Source organism: Protomyctophum bolini (genome assembly GCF_963924005.1).
Source record: "Protomyctophum bolini genome assembly, chromosome: 18".
Lineage (NCBI taxonomy): Eukaryota > Metazoa > Chordata > Actinopteri > Myctophiformes > Myctophidae > Protomyctophum > Protomyctophum bolini.
Genome location: NC_137879.1, coordinates 20,875,610 through 20,890,797, shown reverse-complemented (window position 1 = coordinate 20,890,797; position 15,188 = coordinate 20,875,610). Strand labels below are relative to the sequence as shown.

Genomic DNA, 15,188 nt, shown 5'->3' with positions numbered 1-15,188 from the left:
TCAGACGGTGCCTCTACGTGTGTGTGTGTGTGTGTGTGTGTGTGTGTGTGTGTGTGTGTGTGTGTGTGTGTGTGTGTGTGTGTGTGTGTGTGTTGAATCATGGCGGCCGACACTTGATCCGCTGTACTTATCTGGGCATTGGCCAAACTGTAAGCTGTACTTTTACCGTTATTTATATCACAGAATATCGAATTATAGAAACGGGTGAGGCATGACCAATCCTGGATAAATTGTCGGGTCTGGACGTAGATATGTACGTATGTATCTCTTGGCGTTGTTAATATATTTTTTAAATAACTCGCTCAACCGGCGTAACCACACAACGTACACTAATGTACCGCTCCACCACCACAACAGCTGCAGCGTTCAGGTCAGAGGAATGTTCTAGTAGTGGTAGTAGTAACAACCTCTTGATTCACCGCAACTTTAAAACAAGACACGAGGCCAGTGTGTTCAGTTTGACAAGCGAAGAGGAGGAGGAGGAAGTCCAGTTTGACAGTAAGTACAGTACAGTATGTCACGTGTATAAAAGTAGTGTACAGTATAGCTTGTTGCTGTTTGGTGATTGACCCCTAGACTTCAATTCACGTCAACACCGGTGGGTGGAGTCATTCACAATCTATCACCTTGACAGTAAATAGTAAATACATTCCGAAAATAGCAGATCAACAAGCTCACAAAGCATATGCTGCCAAGGCCATGTGAGTGAGCATGTCGATTTGGGCCACTGGTCGTGCATACAAGAATTTGCATGCAATTAGCAAACCCAGATTTAATTGTTTTCAAGAAATAGACCCTTTAACACTTAGACATGACAACACAAACATGCATGAGGTCGAAGTTGAAAAGTATAGTATGTAACTTTGCCCATGTCTGTTGCATTGACTTAAATTACCAAGAGTCATCAGCCTGGAGTAGTGTGGTGGTGGTGTTTACCTGCAGAAACACTTGTTTGTTTAATTGGTTGCCCAAACCTTCCTGTCTACCGACAGTGAAAACAGGAGAGGGCAAGGTGTTTTCTGTACTAAATACTTTGCCCTTTATTACTGTTGCAGTCTTCGTAAATATCAGTACTACTAGCTTCAGGAAATACACTTCCTGTCAGCTACACAAGCTGTTCCCATAGCAAGTAGCAACACAAATCTACTGACTATGTCTATTAATAGTAGACGAGGCCTATCAAGATTTAGAGGAGATTCTCAAAGGAGAATAGAACACTACTGTCTCTCAAAGCCTGAAAAAAGCAATAGCACTGTAGTTACACTAATGGTCAGTCTAAAGAATTAATAACTACAGTACTACACTATTGTCTATCTATTGTATGCTCTGTCACTGAATTATTCTTCATGTGACCACCGCGCTCTGACTTTAGGTGCGTTACCATTCAAAACATATCAAATAAATAACGGTAGTGAGTCGCACACACCAAGACTTCAGTTCAAAACATTTATCCACACTGATGAAGGCTGGATAGCCGAAACGTTTCAAAGATAAATGTTTTGAACTGAAGTCTTGGTGTGTGCGACATGCTCTGTCACTGGCAATAATTTAAAGTAACACAAAGCCCTGTATTCTGTCCTAGCTAAAATATCCACATCCTGGTTAACCTTAGTCACAGTGTCACTGATCAGAAAGGTCTTACTTTTAGCTTTACGTAATTTCTTCTACTGTTAATGGATGAATAAATCCTTGTGTAAACAATGTAGAACATGCACATCCCCACAGTTCTTTAAACAAGGTGCTGGACCCAAAAAACATCAAGTGAAGAAAAAGGGAATGTCTGCTCTGTACACGATAAGTCCTTTCCTTGTGTGCCACATTGGCAATAATGATGAAATATGAGAGAGAGAGCACCAATATTAGAGGCTTGAGGAGCTAAAGTAGAAGTAGAACAGCCCCCTTTCCCCATTTCTGGCCCACTGCCCTGTCTGATTTCAGAGAAGGGTAGGTGGAGAGGGCCTGTGTGTGCACTGGCCTAGGCAGATAAGCATTAACACTGAGCACTCCCCCATATGCATAAACAAGATGCTAACATTCACTGCTGTAGATGTGAATTGGAGGATTGTATTCGATATTGCTCTGGGTTCTATTCTATTGCAAAAACAAACAAATGGACCTGTGTGAAAAACACATTGTTGAAATGATAGTAAGAGCTATTGTTAAAGGTAAGTTAAGCTTTTCCTAGATTACATCATTTTCATAATCATAACTTTAACACTTTGTTGATTGTTTTGCTAAAGGGTTGGGTGCTGTAAATTAAAATGTCATGATCAGAATTGTATTTTAAAAAGTAGGAAACAAAAATGAAACAGCACAATACATAATTATATTATCTTTGACTTCACCAACATGTTTGCCTTTCCTGATATTCTCCTAATTGTGCTTTCAGCTACTGACACTGATGACAACTGTGAGGTTCTGATGACTGGAAGTGGGAAGCAATACCCTACCATTCAAGAATTTGCTTCAGCGATTCCCAATCAGCTTCTCCTGGGTTCTCTGCTAGAGCACCTGTGTGTTGTCTATGAGAGAGACCCAGCGCGCTCACACATGCTGTTCAAAGGTAACCCCCCTCCCCCGATGGACAGAAATGATCCTTATTCTTATATGTTGTTGTGTTGGTTGGTTGTCACATTACATACAAAGAGCAGTCTCTTATTTTCTAGTAGCAGTTCCATCCTGTTGTTTTCTTATTTATTTAATGAGCATTTATGTTTTTTTTGTGCCCTCTCCTCTCTATTGAACAGCCATTGGTCAACGTTTAGCTGCCATGAACCTCATCTCCCCTCTGGCCATCAGCGATGAGTTCAGCACCATCAGACTTCAACACAACAGGGCCTTCACTGAGCTGCTGCATGCAGCCAGCTCCTCACTATTGACACAGGTAACTGGAGCCATAACTTATGAAGACATTGACAAAGATATCCTACCATCATAACAGTTTTAGGCTAACCTTTCAAATAACATAATCTTATGAGTTGGATACAATTCCATCAGTTGAATTGCATCAAGGTTCTTTATTATATGTCTCCCGAGGAAGAAATGTGTCTTAGACAAAGGGCCTGCATGCAAGCGAAGCCCTTATGTCCATATCGCCGACGTGCAGCGCCAAATACATCTTTCTTGCATCAAAGAAAAAGAAAAGAAAACAGAGGTGGGGGGAGAATATACTGGGTTAATTAATATACTGCTATTATGTATTACCAAATGTCCTCATCAACAAAACAAAGCAATTATTTTATTCAGGAAGTTATATTGCCATTTTCTAGTAATATAGTTTGCACGGGTTTGCACAAAAAAGTCTCCTGGAGTAGTAGTAATAGTAGTATGATGGCTGCAGGCAGTATCAACTTATCATTCAAGTTTTCTCCTTACTGTATTTGGCTAATTCTGGGTGAGTGCTTACTGTATGTAGAAATCTGGCATGGGTGATAGCGGAAAGAGGGCGTTTGGGTGAGATAGAGTGAGTTATCAAATATCAAGTGACCGCCTCCCATCATCACAGATGTTTCATTGATGCCATTGCGTCTAGAATAGTCAACACTGACAACAGTAAAAAGTTTGTCGTGAAATCACTAATGTTCATCCCCACACACTGTGTTCTCAGTGCTCACCTGCACTAATTTATACTTTATTGCATGATGGTAAAATCTTCTGTAAACATAAGCTAGAAATTATTTTAGGGTTGTTAATTGTTATCCTTTTAGCATTGCATTAGGTTTGTAACTGTATCCCAATCCCAAATGTGGTGATAAAAGTATTTAATCAATAAACAATGGTGTCGCTATTTTTATTCCAATTCAATCAATGGTTTGCCTATTGTTATTCCAATTTATTTAGCTTTCCCGGTCGTATGCTGTCAGAAGTTCTCTGAACTTACTTCTGTAGTATAGATGCAATGCTCATCTTACTCTCTTGTCTCTTAGGATCCACAGCTTCTTGGCACAGATACTCAGGAGCTTACTGTACGGTAAGTACTAGCATTATTTGTTGTTTCTTTTCTTTTTTACTGATTGATCTAGCTGTAGTGGTAAGGAAGATACCACTACCGTCTATGAGATACCAGGTCTATGAGATATTCTTTTCTATTTCCCACAGACCCAAGGAGGGACTATTCGAAGCACAGACATCACGATATCTCAATGAGTTTGAAGAGATATGTAGACTTGGGAAAGGATCCTATGGCAAGGTTTTTAAGGTAGTTCATCCACTCCACTTAATTCTTTTAAAGTTCCATGTCCACCTGTGCAAGTGCTAAAGATTCTGCCACTGTGCTAATTAGATCACACCTGCTTACTCATGCGAGAAATTTAATTTGGACATTCAGGCAATACCACTTTATTGATCCCTCAGGGGAAATTCAGTTGCAAAAGGCAGTTAAGATACAGTTACAGCCTATGGAAAGATAAGTATTGTAGATGGGACCAACAGTGGTCCTACCTGATCACAGGAGGATCTCAATATCAGAGCAGGGAGACCACATTCAACCACTGCAGTGCACATGGATTAAAGTTCTCAGTCGCCACGACTGATTTCAATCATTTGGATTCCATAGAAGCCAGAGTGTGTCTTCTGTGAAAGCATGCTGCGCACCGGAAACAGCAGATCTACAAGCTCACAACAAATTACAGCACGAGTGCGCAACGTGTTGTGAGCTTAAATTGGCTATTTTCGGTCATTAGTTATTTTAAGATGAAAGAATAATTTAAGTGATCAAATTAGCAATAGAATACTATATAATATATAAGTTTAGAAATTGTCTCAGAAATGTCAGCTGGTCAGCCTAAAACTTAATTACATTTTCATTTTGAGATTATATTTAGCTTTATTCCATGCACTGTAGTTGTGCTAGTTATTGTATTAATGTTATACTACATAATATTTTATTGACCCAAACAAAAGGTATGGATTGCAGCTAACTCTGGCAAGAGTTGTGCGCGCCAACTCCTTCATTTTGTATCCAACACTAAAATGAATTTTATTTTTTACATTTTAGTACTGTCTGTTTATTTTTCTAGGTTGCAAATAAGCTGGATGGCCAGAATTATGCTGTGAAGAAAATTCTCATTAAGAGTGTGTCCAGGCAGGACTGTATGAAGGTGGGATACTAAATTAATGTGGATGTGAGTGTCAGGTAATACTTAAAATGCAAACGTCTACAGTGAATTATACATGTCTCTATCTTGACTGCAGGTCCTCAGGGAGGTTAAGGTATTGTCCAGTTTACAGCATGTGAATGTGGTAGGCTATCACACAGCCTGGATGGAGCATGTTCAGCCGGCATTATGTGAGTTGCATCCTGCTTCCGTTAATACATTTCTTGTAGAAATGTGTGATGATATGGTGCACTAAATTAAAAATAAGTTTTAATTTGTGAACTGTTTCTGTTTCAGCCTCTCAGCCTGTCCTGCCATCACTGAAATCACCTGCAACGCAAGAAGGGTAAGATGACAATAATAATAATAATGACAACAACAATTCTTATTATTAATATTGTACCGTAATAATAATAATTCAAGGGCAGCAGCTAGGAGTTAAGTGTCTTGCTCAGGGACACTTTGACATGTAGGTCTGAGCCAGGACATGAACTGGGGACCTTCTGATTCCTAGAGCCCTTCTCACCACTCGGCTACGTCCGTCCTGTACCTAAGTTTAAGTTTAAATAACGTTTGACTAACGTGTGACTTGATGTTCATCTTATCTTCATAGAACTGATGAAAGCCATGACAGCAGTGGCTCTGGTTCCTCGATAGTCTTCCAAAACTCCAGTCACTGTGAGCCGGACTCAGCTATAGCCGGCAATGGAACAGCAACAGAAACAGAAATAGTTTCAAACCCGGATCAGGGGAAGGTGCTGTATCCCCAAACGATGCGATGCATCCCAGAGCACTTCGTCCCCTGTGTGTTCCTGGGTGAGCGGCAGCATAGACCAGTGACTCCCTCTACCTGTCCCGCAGTGGTCTGGGATGACTCAGACCCGTCGGAGGACTCCAGCAAGATGAGAGCGGAGCTGAACAACAACTCCTTCATTGGCATGGAGGGTCAGCAATGGCTGGATAAACATGCAGCTAGAAGGTCTTTCAGTGAGGTATGCAATCCACTACACAGTAAAATACTTGGTGGTAATTTAACACATAACATATGCTATTGTCCAAGGTGGTTTATCACTGAAGTACAACAGAATAGAGGGTATGCGTGTGACATCATCATCAAACCAGGAAGTTATGCAGGAATGCCTACTGAGTGTCAAAAAACTACTTCCTGGCCTCGACAGCCCATACATTCAAACAGAAAAGTCCTATCTGATTGAATTAAACAACGTTAAATGATGTTAAACTCACTTTGCATGTTGCTTTGCCACTCGATGTGCCATTCACTTTAAGCATGCGCATACCCTCTATACTAAAATAAATAAATATGAAATATATTGTACTCGCTCTAAACTTTGGTTTTTTGTGGCAAATGTCTTCTGAATTGACTCAACTAGAGCTAAAATGCTCCCCAAATTGATCAAAACAGCTACAAAAGTACAGTAACATAGGTTGCTTTCCTGGACCAACACTGCAGTAAAAGGCAGTCCATTCATGTTATTGGTTGATGTTGTGTTATGTGTGCACTGTGCAGGTACACTACTTTAAAGCTACACTATGCAACTTGTTTTTGGTGGTAAGAATTGTTAAGAATTTAAGCTCTTGGCATGGTAGACCCTAGCCCTGGTCCAGTGCTTACAGCGAGTCTCTCTCACTGACGCCCTGCCGGACTCCCATCCACTGCTCACTAGCAGCTTTTCCCACTGCGTGCGAGGGTTTACAATTCCCCAAAAATAAACAAAATTACGTAACTGCTCACTGACACTTTGTGCCATTTTAATACAGCAATGTACCGGACATAGTGATTTCTTCTACTACGGCATTTCCGGGTTTTGCCTGGTTGAATTCATTTTATTTAATGACTAAAATAGTACATTTTAGAGAGAAGCTGGGGACCTGAGATGCTTCCCAGCTTTGAGAATAGACTTTTACCAAGGTCTAGCAGGCTTTGTTTCGGTGAGTAGTTACATCGTTTTGTTTATTTTCGGGGAATTGTAAACCATCGCACGCAGTGGGAAAAGCTGCTAGTGAGCAGTGGATGGGAGTCCGGCAGGGCGTCAGTGACAGAGATTCGCTGTAATCACTGGACCAGGGATAGGTAGACCCGGGTTTGAATCTCGGATAGGACATAAAGGAGAGTACAGATTTAAATTGCCATGCATATTATTGGTTGTTGTTGTTGTTGTTTTTCAGGTACTAAATCTATATTGGTTAATATTGTGTTATGTGTGTAGGTATTTAAAATTCCACCCATGTTATTCGTTGTGTCATGTGTTCAGGTCCAGTTCCATCTGATGCTCTACATCCAGATGCAGCTGTGTGAGCACTCACTGAAAGACTGGATCTCACAGAGGAACGCCAAGTGCACAGACGAGCTCGCCTCTAGATGTAATTATTCTGATGCAACTCAGTAACGCATGCAGTCACAGAGCAGGGTTAAATAAATATTTTATTTACTTAAAGAATAATAGAATTGGATAATACACATTTGTGTAACAGAAGTGCTGTCTTACTCTCTAGCTGTACTCAAATTACAAAGCACGCCTAAGCCATGCTCAATCATCACTTAAAAAATATCACCCTGCCAAATAGAAATATCAACACACACTTCAGATAAGATAATAGATCGGTCCCGGGACAGAAATTCAGATGTCAGAGCAGCAATAGCAGTAAGAGTGAAACGCATGAGAGGTAAAGGGAAGATAAGATTCAAGCTCTAAACCAAGATAAGAAAATAAATATAAAGATCATCAGATAATAATGAGTTTAGATTCTGGTTCTAGATATACCGAGCAGATACACAGTGTGCGGGTGTATTTTCATTCCTTTCATTGATGTCCACTGGCCTACGCACCTGTGCATACGCCTGATTTCTAGGTGTGCGAAAGCAGTGATTATGTCATTGAATCAGTATACATTTTTTCAGCAGATTTTGATTTAGTCCTAGTCTTTTGAATAACACACCAATTAGTCTTAGTCCTATTTTGTCTTCAGAAATTGTCGTAGTCTAGTCTTAGTCGACTAAATATCAAAAACCTTAAACCTTAACCACACCGAAGGGTCACCATGCAACTCCTTCGGTCCAAACGGTTGCAAGGAGTTAACGCTAAAACCGTCTTGACCCTTTGGTGTGGTTTGGGCCATTGAATTCCATGCGTTGAATCACTAGGGTCAACGTGGGTCAACGCTAAAACCGTCCCTTTGGTGTAGTTAGGGCTTTAATCTTAGTCAATAACATGAACACTGCATTGAATATTAATAAACAAATATTATGTACAGTCTATCAACAATAAGTATATGGATCGATGTGGATAAATACTGTATATAAAGTTTGATGTCTTTGGTGTGTAAGGACTAGTACTTCACAAAAGTGGAAGGTCCGTATACACCTTGGCTGGTAATCCAGTCTGGCAGTGTGCCGCGGGTTCGACTTCTGATCCCGACGGCCTTTGCTGCATGTCACCCCCCATCTCTCTCCCCATTTCCTGTCAGCCTACTGTCTATTATCCCTCTATAAAAAATATAAAATATAGGCAAAAGCCACAAAAAAACATTTAAACAAAAGTGCTAGTTTTTGTCATGAAATGTATAGCTTCAGATTGAGTGTATTGTTCAAAAAACACTGCACAGCATATTTTTTTTGGTAACCATTGTATAATCGTGATGCTGATGCAGATAATTCCTATCTGCACCACTGCCATGGCAATAACAACAGTATTAAGAACATCCCTGGAGTGTTTCATTGTGGGATTAACCTGTTGTGTTTATTTTCAGGTCCCTATGGAGGTGTGGACCCAGAGCACACTCTCGGCCTTCTGAGGAAAATCCTGGAAGGGGTTGAATACATTCACTCCAGGGGGATCATGCATAGAGACTTGAAGGTAACGTGCTTCCGCATGTCGGGTGAATTTAATGTGACCTGGCTGTGAAGCATCACACATTATATTTACAAATTACAATACATACATATTGATGTCATCGTCTGTGGACAGTCAACTTCAGGTTGACGCAACGTATTGAGGTCTAGGCAGAGGACTGCCAAAGACGTTACCGGTATTGAAAGTATTGGCACCCTCTGTCATAAAAGTGATGTGCTTAGTTTCCCAGCAGCTGAAGACAAAGTCATAGACTCTCTTGGGCAGGATTCTTCTCAGCTCCTCACTCTTGCCCCCGCTGTCCATTAGATAGATGTGATTCCTGCATGTGTCTTGGAGGCTCCTAGGCTGCCGAGTCATGCTTAGCAGCTGGTCTCTTTGCTTTGAGAACTGCGGCTGTCTCAGGGCATATGGCAGCCGCCGGTCTCGGTTGTAGAAAGTGAGCGGGGCCGTCAGGCCCAGGAGCTTTGCCAGCAGAGAGCCGTTCCTCACGTTTGGGGTGTGGTCCAGGAACAGATACAGGCAGCTCTCCCCCGCTGCGGTCAGTCTGTTGACATCAGCGCCGTGCCTCAGCAGTAGGTCCACCATCTCCTCATTGGCCCAGCCGCAGGCCTCCTGCAACGCTGTCCTGCCAGCCTTGTTCACCGCGTCAACCACAGCGCCCTGCTTCACAAGCTCAGAGATGCAGCTCGTGTCGGCATCCAGTGTCCTGGTGCTCCGTGTGGTCGCCGCCATGACAGCTAAGTGTAGCGGGGTGTTGCCCGACGATGTCACAACCTTTCAAAACAATCATGGTGTTAATGTAATACAAAGAATGTTATAAGATATGAAACAGAATTTCCAAAGAATTGTTAACCACATGAACCCTTACGTCCCTATTCTGGGCATGTGATCAAATGTGATCATTCAGCGAAAATAGCCAAATCTATAAGCTCACAAAGCATTGTCTTGCATTGTGGGTTTGTAGATGGGCTATTTGGGCATAGAGGGTAAAAGCTGGGGACCTAGTATGGACCCCTAGGGGGCAAAATTTGCTTCCTCATTTAATGAGGAAGCAAATCAAAGATGCTCAAGTCACAGTTTAATCCAGATGAGAAAGATAAAGCTGAAATGTAACTACTATGCATTACTGTATGTTTATTGCGCACACACTATTGCGTACACCCTGCAAAGTTACAATTCTGAAGCACATAATTTTCACAGAACTCGATATCCAAACACACTGTAATAAATACAAACAAAGGTTGAAGGATGTGACACTAACCGCGTGAACGTCTGCTTGGAGCCTGATCAGGCTGGTTATAATGTCTCTGCAGAGGGTCCCAGAGGCCATGTGCAGGGCCGTCATCCCAGTGCTGTCCACTGCGTTGATCTCAACACCGTAGCTGGCCAGGATGTGGATGGCAGGCAGAGCTGCATAGTTCACAGCCAGGTGGAGAGCTGTCTCGTGGCGCTGGCTCTTCACCTAAAATAAGATCACATCCGACAGGAAGATTAGACAAAGTACTGACGGAGGTTGATGATGAAACTTGCATAGATTTTGACAGTGTTTGCCTATATTGCCTTATTTAATCTCTTGGATGCCAGCTTTGGAATAGTGCTATTACATTCTTAAAAAGCTAAATTTTAAGGCTGTGTCTGGTGGTCAGAGCCTCTGTCGCATAATAAGAGGAAGGGCTGGTCTTCGCTCCCTTCATCCAGTAGAAGACTTTATGAAACTTACCTCCGCATTAACGTCGACCCCATGGTCACAGAGGATGCGGAGGCAGGCCTCAGACCGCAGCTCCATGCTGTTCACAGCAGCCTGGAACCTGGAGGATGACTTGGGACAGGCGTTTTGGATACACGGCCAACTGATAATCGCCAGGTGCAGGGCATTACGTCCGTAATTGTCCCTGTGAATGGTAGAGAGATAAGATGGTTGAAACCTATGTAGAAGTATCAGTGAAAAAATATATACTCAAACATTTAGCTGGAATAAAGCCAGTGAAATGTGTGTTGGCTACTTTAAATACTTTGTAATGGTGCCATGCCACGTGTTAAATACATGTGTGAATCCATGTGTGTGCTATAGCCACCTCAATTCGGGATCCGCCCCAGCTGACAGGAGGGACTTAATGCTCTTTACTCTTCTGTAACATGCAGCCAAATGAAGGGGAAGGATAGATGGCCCCTGAGGCAATGCAAGGCAAGACAAGACAAGTTGGAGGAAGGTAGTCAAATATTCAGAATATGTGTAACAGGAATAGAAAAACTGTTTGTTTGGCTCATGATGAAAATTCTTATTATATTGTATATTATTTCAAATGTAAAATAGTTTTCTTAGACCCCACTGCCTCACCAGATAAGAAACATTTGATGAAATACAGTCAGCTTTCATGTACAGTATATCTATTCTATAGTCTATATATCTTGCAACCGATATAGGCGATATAGGTACTTTAATCCTGTTGACACTAGTGTCAACAGGATGTGAACAGGATATTTCAGATGTGAAATACTCTTTTCAATAATACTATTTACAAGAACCAGAACACATTTCCCTTACCTTATGGATTACTTGAACGGCTCCCCTGCATCTTGTTTTTACGATAGAATTACTCCCATGCTTTTTTGATATGCTGTCAATGCGTCCAAGATCTTCTTCCATAATTGCTACGTAGAAATCATTGTCATAACATTGAATATGAGATTCTTGGTCCTCACTGTCGTCCAACATGATACTCATTGCAGATCCTCCCATGTATCCTCTGCATGCTATGCAGACGTTAACTGTGGTGTCAAAAGCTGGTCCTACTGGTTTAGAACATAATTTACTGACATGAGTGGCAGTTGCATGCAAGAGGAAATGAAGAAATATACGCCACAGCTCAACCTGTTTTGGGTATTTGGTGGTTTGCAGAACTTTACGACTTTATCATTGGGGTCACTTTGTCAATGTAATGCTCAACTGTGACATAACACTCTTTCTGTTACAGCTGATACATTTCCTCACTGCGTTGGGGGCGAATTATGGGAACTGATAGTGGTTTTGAGGGGTTGCTTGAGGAAGTTGAATTTAGACAGTAGTAACTGCTTTTGAGAAAATATGTAATTACCGGTAGTAGATGTTTACTAACCTTTTTCTGGAGTGCTGGACAATGCCTTAAACATTTCCCAACAAGTTGTACATTATGGAAACTTCTTTTTACCATTCTCCATTTCTCAGAAGTAAAAGTAATCTGAGATGGTTTAAAATCTTAGAATTGTTGTTTTTGTGTAAATAAGTATGGAATGGAAGGAGTATGGAATATTGTGAGCTCACACGTGCATCACGTACACAGCAAATGCAAATAAGGTGCTCCATGTTATGTAGAATAAATGTATTTCATGTTTATACTGGATTTTGTTTTTGTCATTTTCACAGCCTAGGAACATTTTCCTTCATGGACATGACTTCCATGTTAGGATAGGAGACTTTGGCCTGGCCTGCAGGGATATAATAGTAGATGAATCGTTGCCTTCTTCCCTGCATAACACTGGTATGAAAAAGTAGTTTTATCCTATCTTTACTCTACTTGTAAATTGCCTCCATAAATGCTACTGTGACTTGTGACAGTTGTACCTAAATGTATCCCCTGAAATCACCACTAGATGGTGCCACCGGCATTTGTTTCACTGTTCTTTCTGTTCAGTGTTCACTGTTCTTGATATTTCTCATTTTCCAGGCTCTTCACATACTACAGGTGTTGGAACATTTGTGTATGCTGCTCCTGAACAACTACAGGGCACCCATTATGATTCCAAAGTAAATATACGAGACACCTTTTTTTTTTCTTTTTTAATACCACCATAATTGACAGCAATGTACACACTTGTAATCTCATCTGTACCGTCTTCCTAACAGTTATTTATTTGAAACTGTATTGAGTCTTTGCTTTACAGTGGTTCATGTTGTTCTTCCAGTCAGATATGTACAGCATAGGAGTGGTAGCCCTTGAGCTTTTCCAGCCCTTTGGCACAGAGATGGAACGAGTACGGACCCTTGAGAATCTCAGAGAAGGGAAGATCCCAGATGCCTTCTGTCAGCGATGGCCAGTCCTGGCCAAGCACGTCACAAAGCTCACGAGCAAAGACCCCCGTGTCCGCCCCGATGCCACCCAACTCCTATGCAGTGAACTCTTCAGCAGTAAAGACATGGTATGGATGGATTGGATACCCTTTCTATAATATGGTTTAGTTAGAGTATCTTTCAGTCAATGTGATTGCGTAAACTTATTTATGATGACTTTTCAATAAATGCCCTTCTGAATTAATATGTAACATACTCTCCCAAATCTATGCACAAGTAAAAAAAGAAAGAAAGAAAAATAACATTGTAGTGATTTTGTGTAAACACAAAACAATAATAATGCATAGGGCCTTCTTAGTCTAAATTCCCTTCTAGCAGAAAACTGTAAATTGGTCGGACGAAAAGGAAAAGCCATGGGGTCACCAAAATTAGTCGTGTTCATCCTAGTTTAGTGCATCAAGTTTTATCAACTTTCATGGCAATCTGCTTGTCCATTAGAATAGGAGGTATCTGAGGCTGGCAATAGAGAAAAGGCCATTGGTTCACAAAAATCGGTTGGGCCGCCCTTCAGTGAGCATGCATGCATTCAGTGAGTATCTTGGCAACACGGATCTATCACAATGTAAAAATGGAATCAACAGCATGGCTCCTATGTGGATCTCGGACTTATGATCTATGACATACTGTCAGAGCCCCTTTGTAGAATTAAAGTTAAATATTTTATTTATTAAGTATAAATCCTATTTGAAAACAAAATATGTAGAGGTACTTCTGTGGCTTGGTGCTGATCGCGGTCCAGCAGTTTTACATATTAACTCCTGACACACACAGACCCTATTCTATGGCTAGACTAAAAATGTCTTCTCCTACAGGTTATCCATGGCTTGCAGAGGAGGGTGGAGGAACAGCAGGATGAGCTCATTCAACTCCGGAGACAGATCAGTGAGCTTCAGACTCAGAGTTCACAAAATAACGTTGAAAACTCAGATAGCACCTGACCATAATGTCAACCACTTGAGAGACTATCAAAACCCTGCATTATTCAAACTCTGTACCTTGTCAGAATCGTATGACTTGGTGCAAGTTGTTGAATGTGTGTCTGAGTGAGTGTATATGTGTGTGTTCTCTATACCTGGAAGGAATGTGGCTGTACAGATTTTTAACTTTAATAACTGTACAATAAAACATATTTATCTGATTACCAAACATCCACTTGTGGAATTTATAAAGCTTGTCATATGCCATTTGTGGCCATTTGTAAAGTGTGAATTGAATGGGTTCCAATTTTACAGATTAATTAATTAATTCAAGCAAATACCAGAGATGAAAACAATTACAAACAGGCAAAATTCTTGATATAAAAGTATGTTTTCAGCAGTGATTTTATGGATGAATTGATTATTATATTGATTATAAGATTACACTTTATTGACCACGCAGGGGGAAATTCTGCAATTTAGACAAATATTTGACAAATATTTGCCACATAGACCTGCAATGTGCATGCATCATGCTAAAATAAAGTACAATGTGTCATTACAGTCCATACAACAGTATTGAGCAGTACAAAGGATGAGGAAGGTGGCTTCAGGTCTAGGATTCAGGAAGATGTTGGTTAAATTATGCACTCTGTGCACCCTAGGTCTGGTGTCAAATAGGGCCTGCATTCCATGATTTTGGAATCTTCTCAGCTCTCTCCTGTCAGTAGTGATGGACTAGCTGTGGAAGGGGGCTAGCTAGGATGGTTATGGTTCTCTGTAGCTCTGGTTCAAACTTCATAGTCGAGCAACGGCATTAGGGCTTTGGACCAGAGCTAGGTTCTCTGATGAGTGAGGGTTGGGAGGAGTGGGTGCGGTAGGGTCGACATAAACATGGAAGAGGTGGTGATTGATGGTAGCAGACAGGAGGTGGTCGTATGTTGCTCATGTTAATGACAGCTGGATAAATCTGAACACTCATTTGCTGTACCATTGGTCGGTAAGGTCATACGTGCATTCCTTTCCAGTATGGATCGACTGTTATTCATGTTTGTGTATAAAGAACGCCATGTACACAAAGGTCAGGGCTGTGGACGTGCGACAGAGGCGACAGCTCTTTCTGAACACGCCCCTCCCGAACTGATCGACAGCCTAACGAGCAAATGGGAAAGCATCTTTCAAACTAGATACCCGG

General features: G+C 41.2%; 2 protein-coding genes across 4 annotated transcripts; one reads left to right on the top strand and one right to left on the bottom strand.

The window, feature by feature from the left end:
• Positions 1-97: 97 nt before the first annotated feature.
• On the top strand, positions 98-14,222 carry eif2ak1 (eukaryotic translation initiation factor 2-alpha kinase 1). Of its 3 annotated transcripts, none has more exons than XM_080788864.1 (15): positions 98-498; positions 2,390-2,563; positions 2,748-2,884; positions 3,927-3,970; positions 4,099-4,198; positions 5,019-5,099; positions 5,194-5,287; positions 5,394-5,442; positions 5,710-6,088; positions 7,370-7,478; positions 8,865-8,971; positions 12,372-12,486; positions 12,673-12,752; positions 12,911-13,144; positions 13,889-14,222. In XM_080788864.1, the coding sequence occupies exons 1-15, from the start codon at positions 333-335 to the stop codon at positions 14,012-14,014; spliced, it is 1,995 nt and encodes a 664-aa protein (XP_080644990.1). In that variant the 5' UTR covers positions 98-332; the 3' UTR covers positions 14,015-14,222. The 3 variants fall into 3 exon arrangements, with proteins under 3 accessions (XP_080644990.1, XP_080644992.1, XP_080644991.1); XM_080788865.1 differs by lacking the exon at positions 98-498 and adding an exon at positions 2,008-2,165; XM_080788866.1 differs by lacking the exon at positions 13,889-14,222 and having other exon boundaries at positions 12,915-13,073.
• On the bottom strand, positions 8,978-12,208 carry LOC308332780 (ankyrin repeat domain-containing protein 61-like). The gene is made up of 5 exons (XM_080788867.1): positions 11,514-12,208; positions 11,044-11,138; positions 10,689-10,860; positions 10,230-10,430; positions 8,978-9,742 (listed from the first exon to the last, which is right to left on the bottom strand). The coding sequence occupies exons 1-5, from the start codon at positions 11,706-11,708 to the stop codon at positions 9,089-9,091; spliced, it is 1,317 nt and encodes a 438-aa protein (XP_080644993.1). The 5' UTR covers positions 11,709-12,208; the 3' UTR covers positions 8,978-9,088.
• Positions 14,223-15,188: the final 966 nt, after the last annotated feature.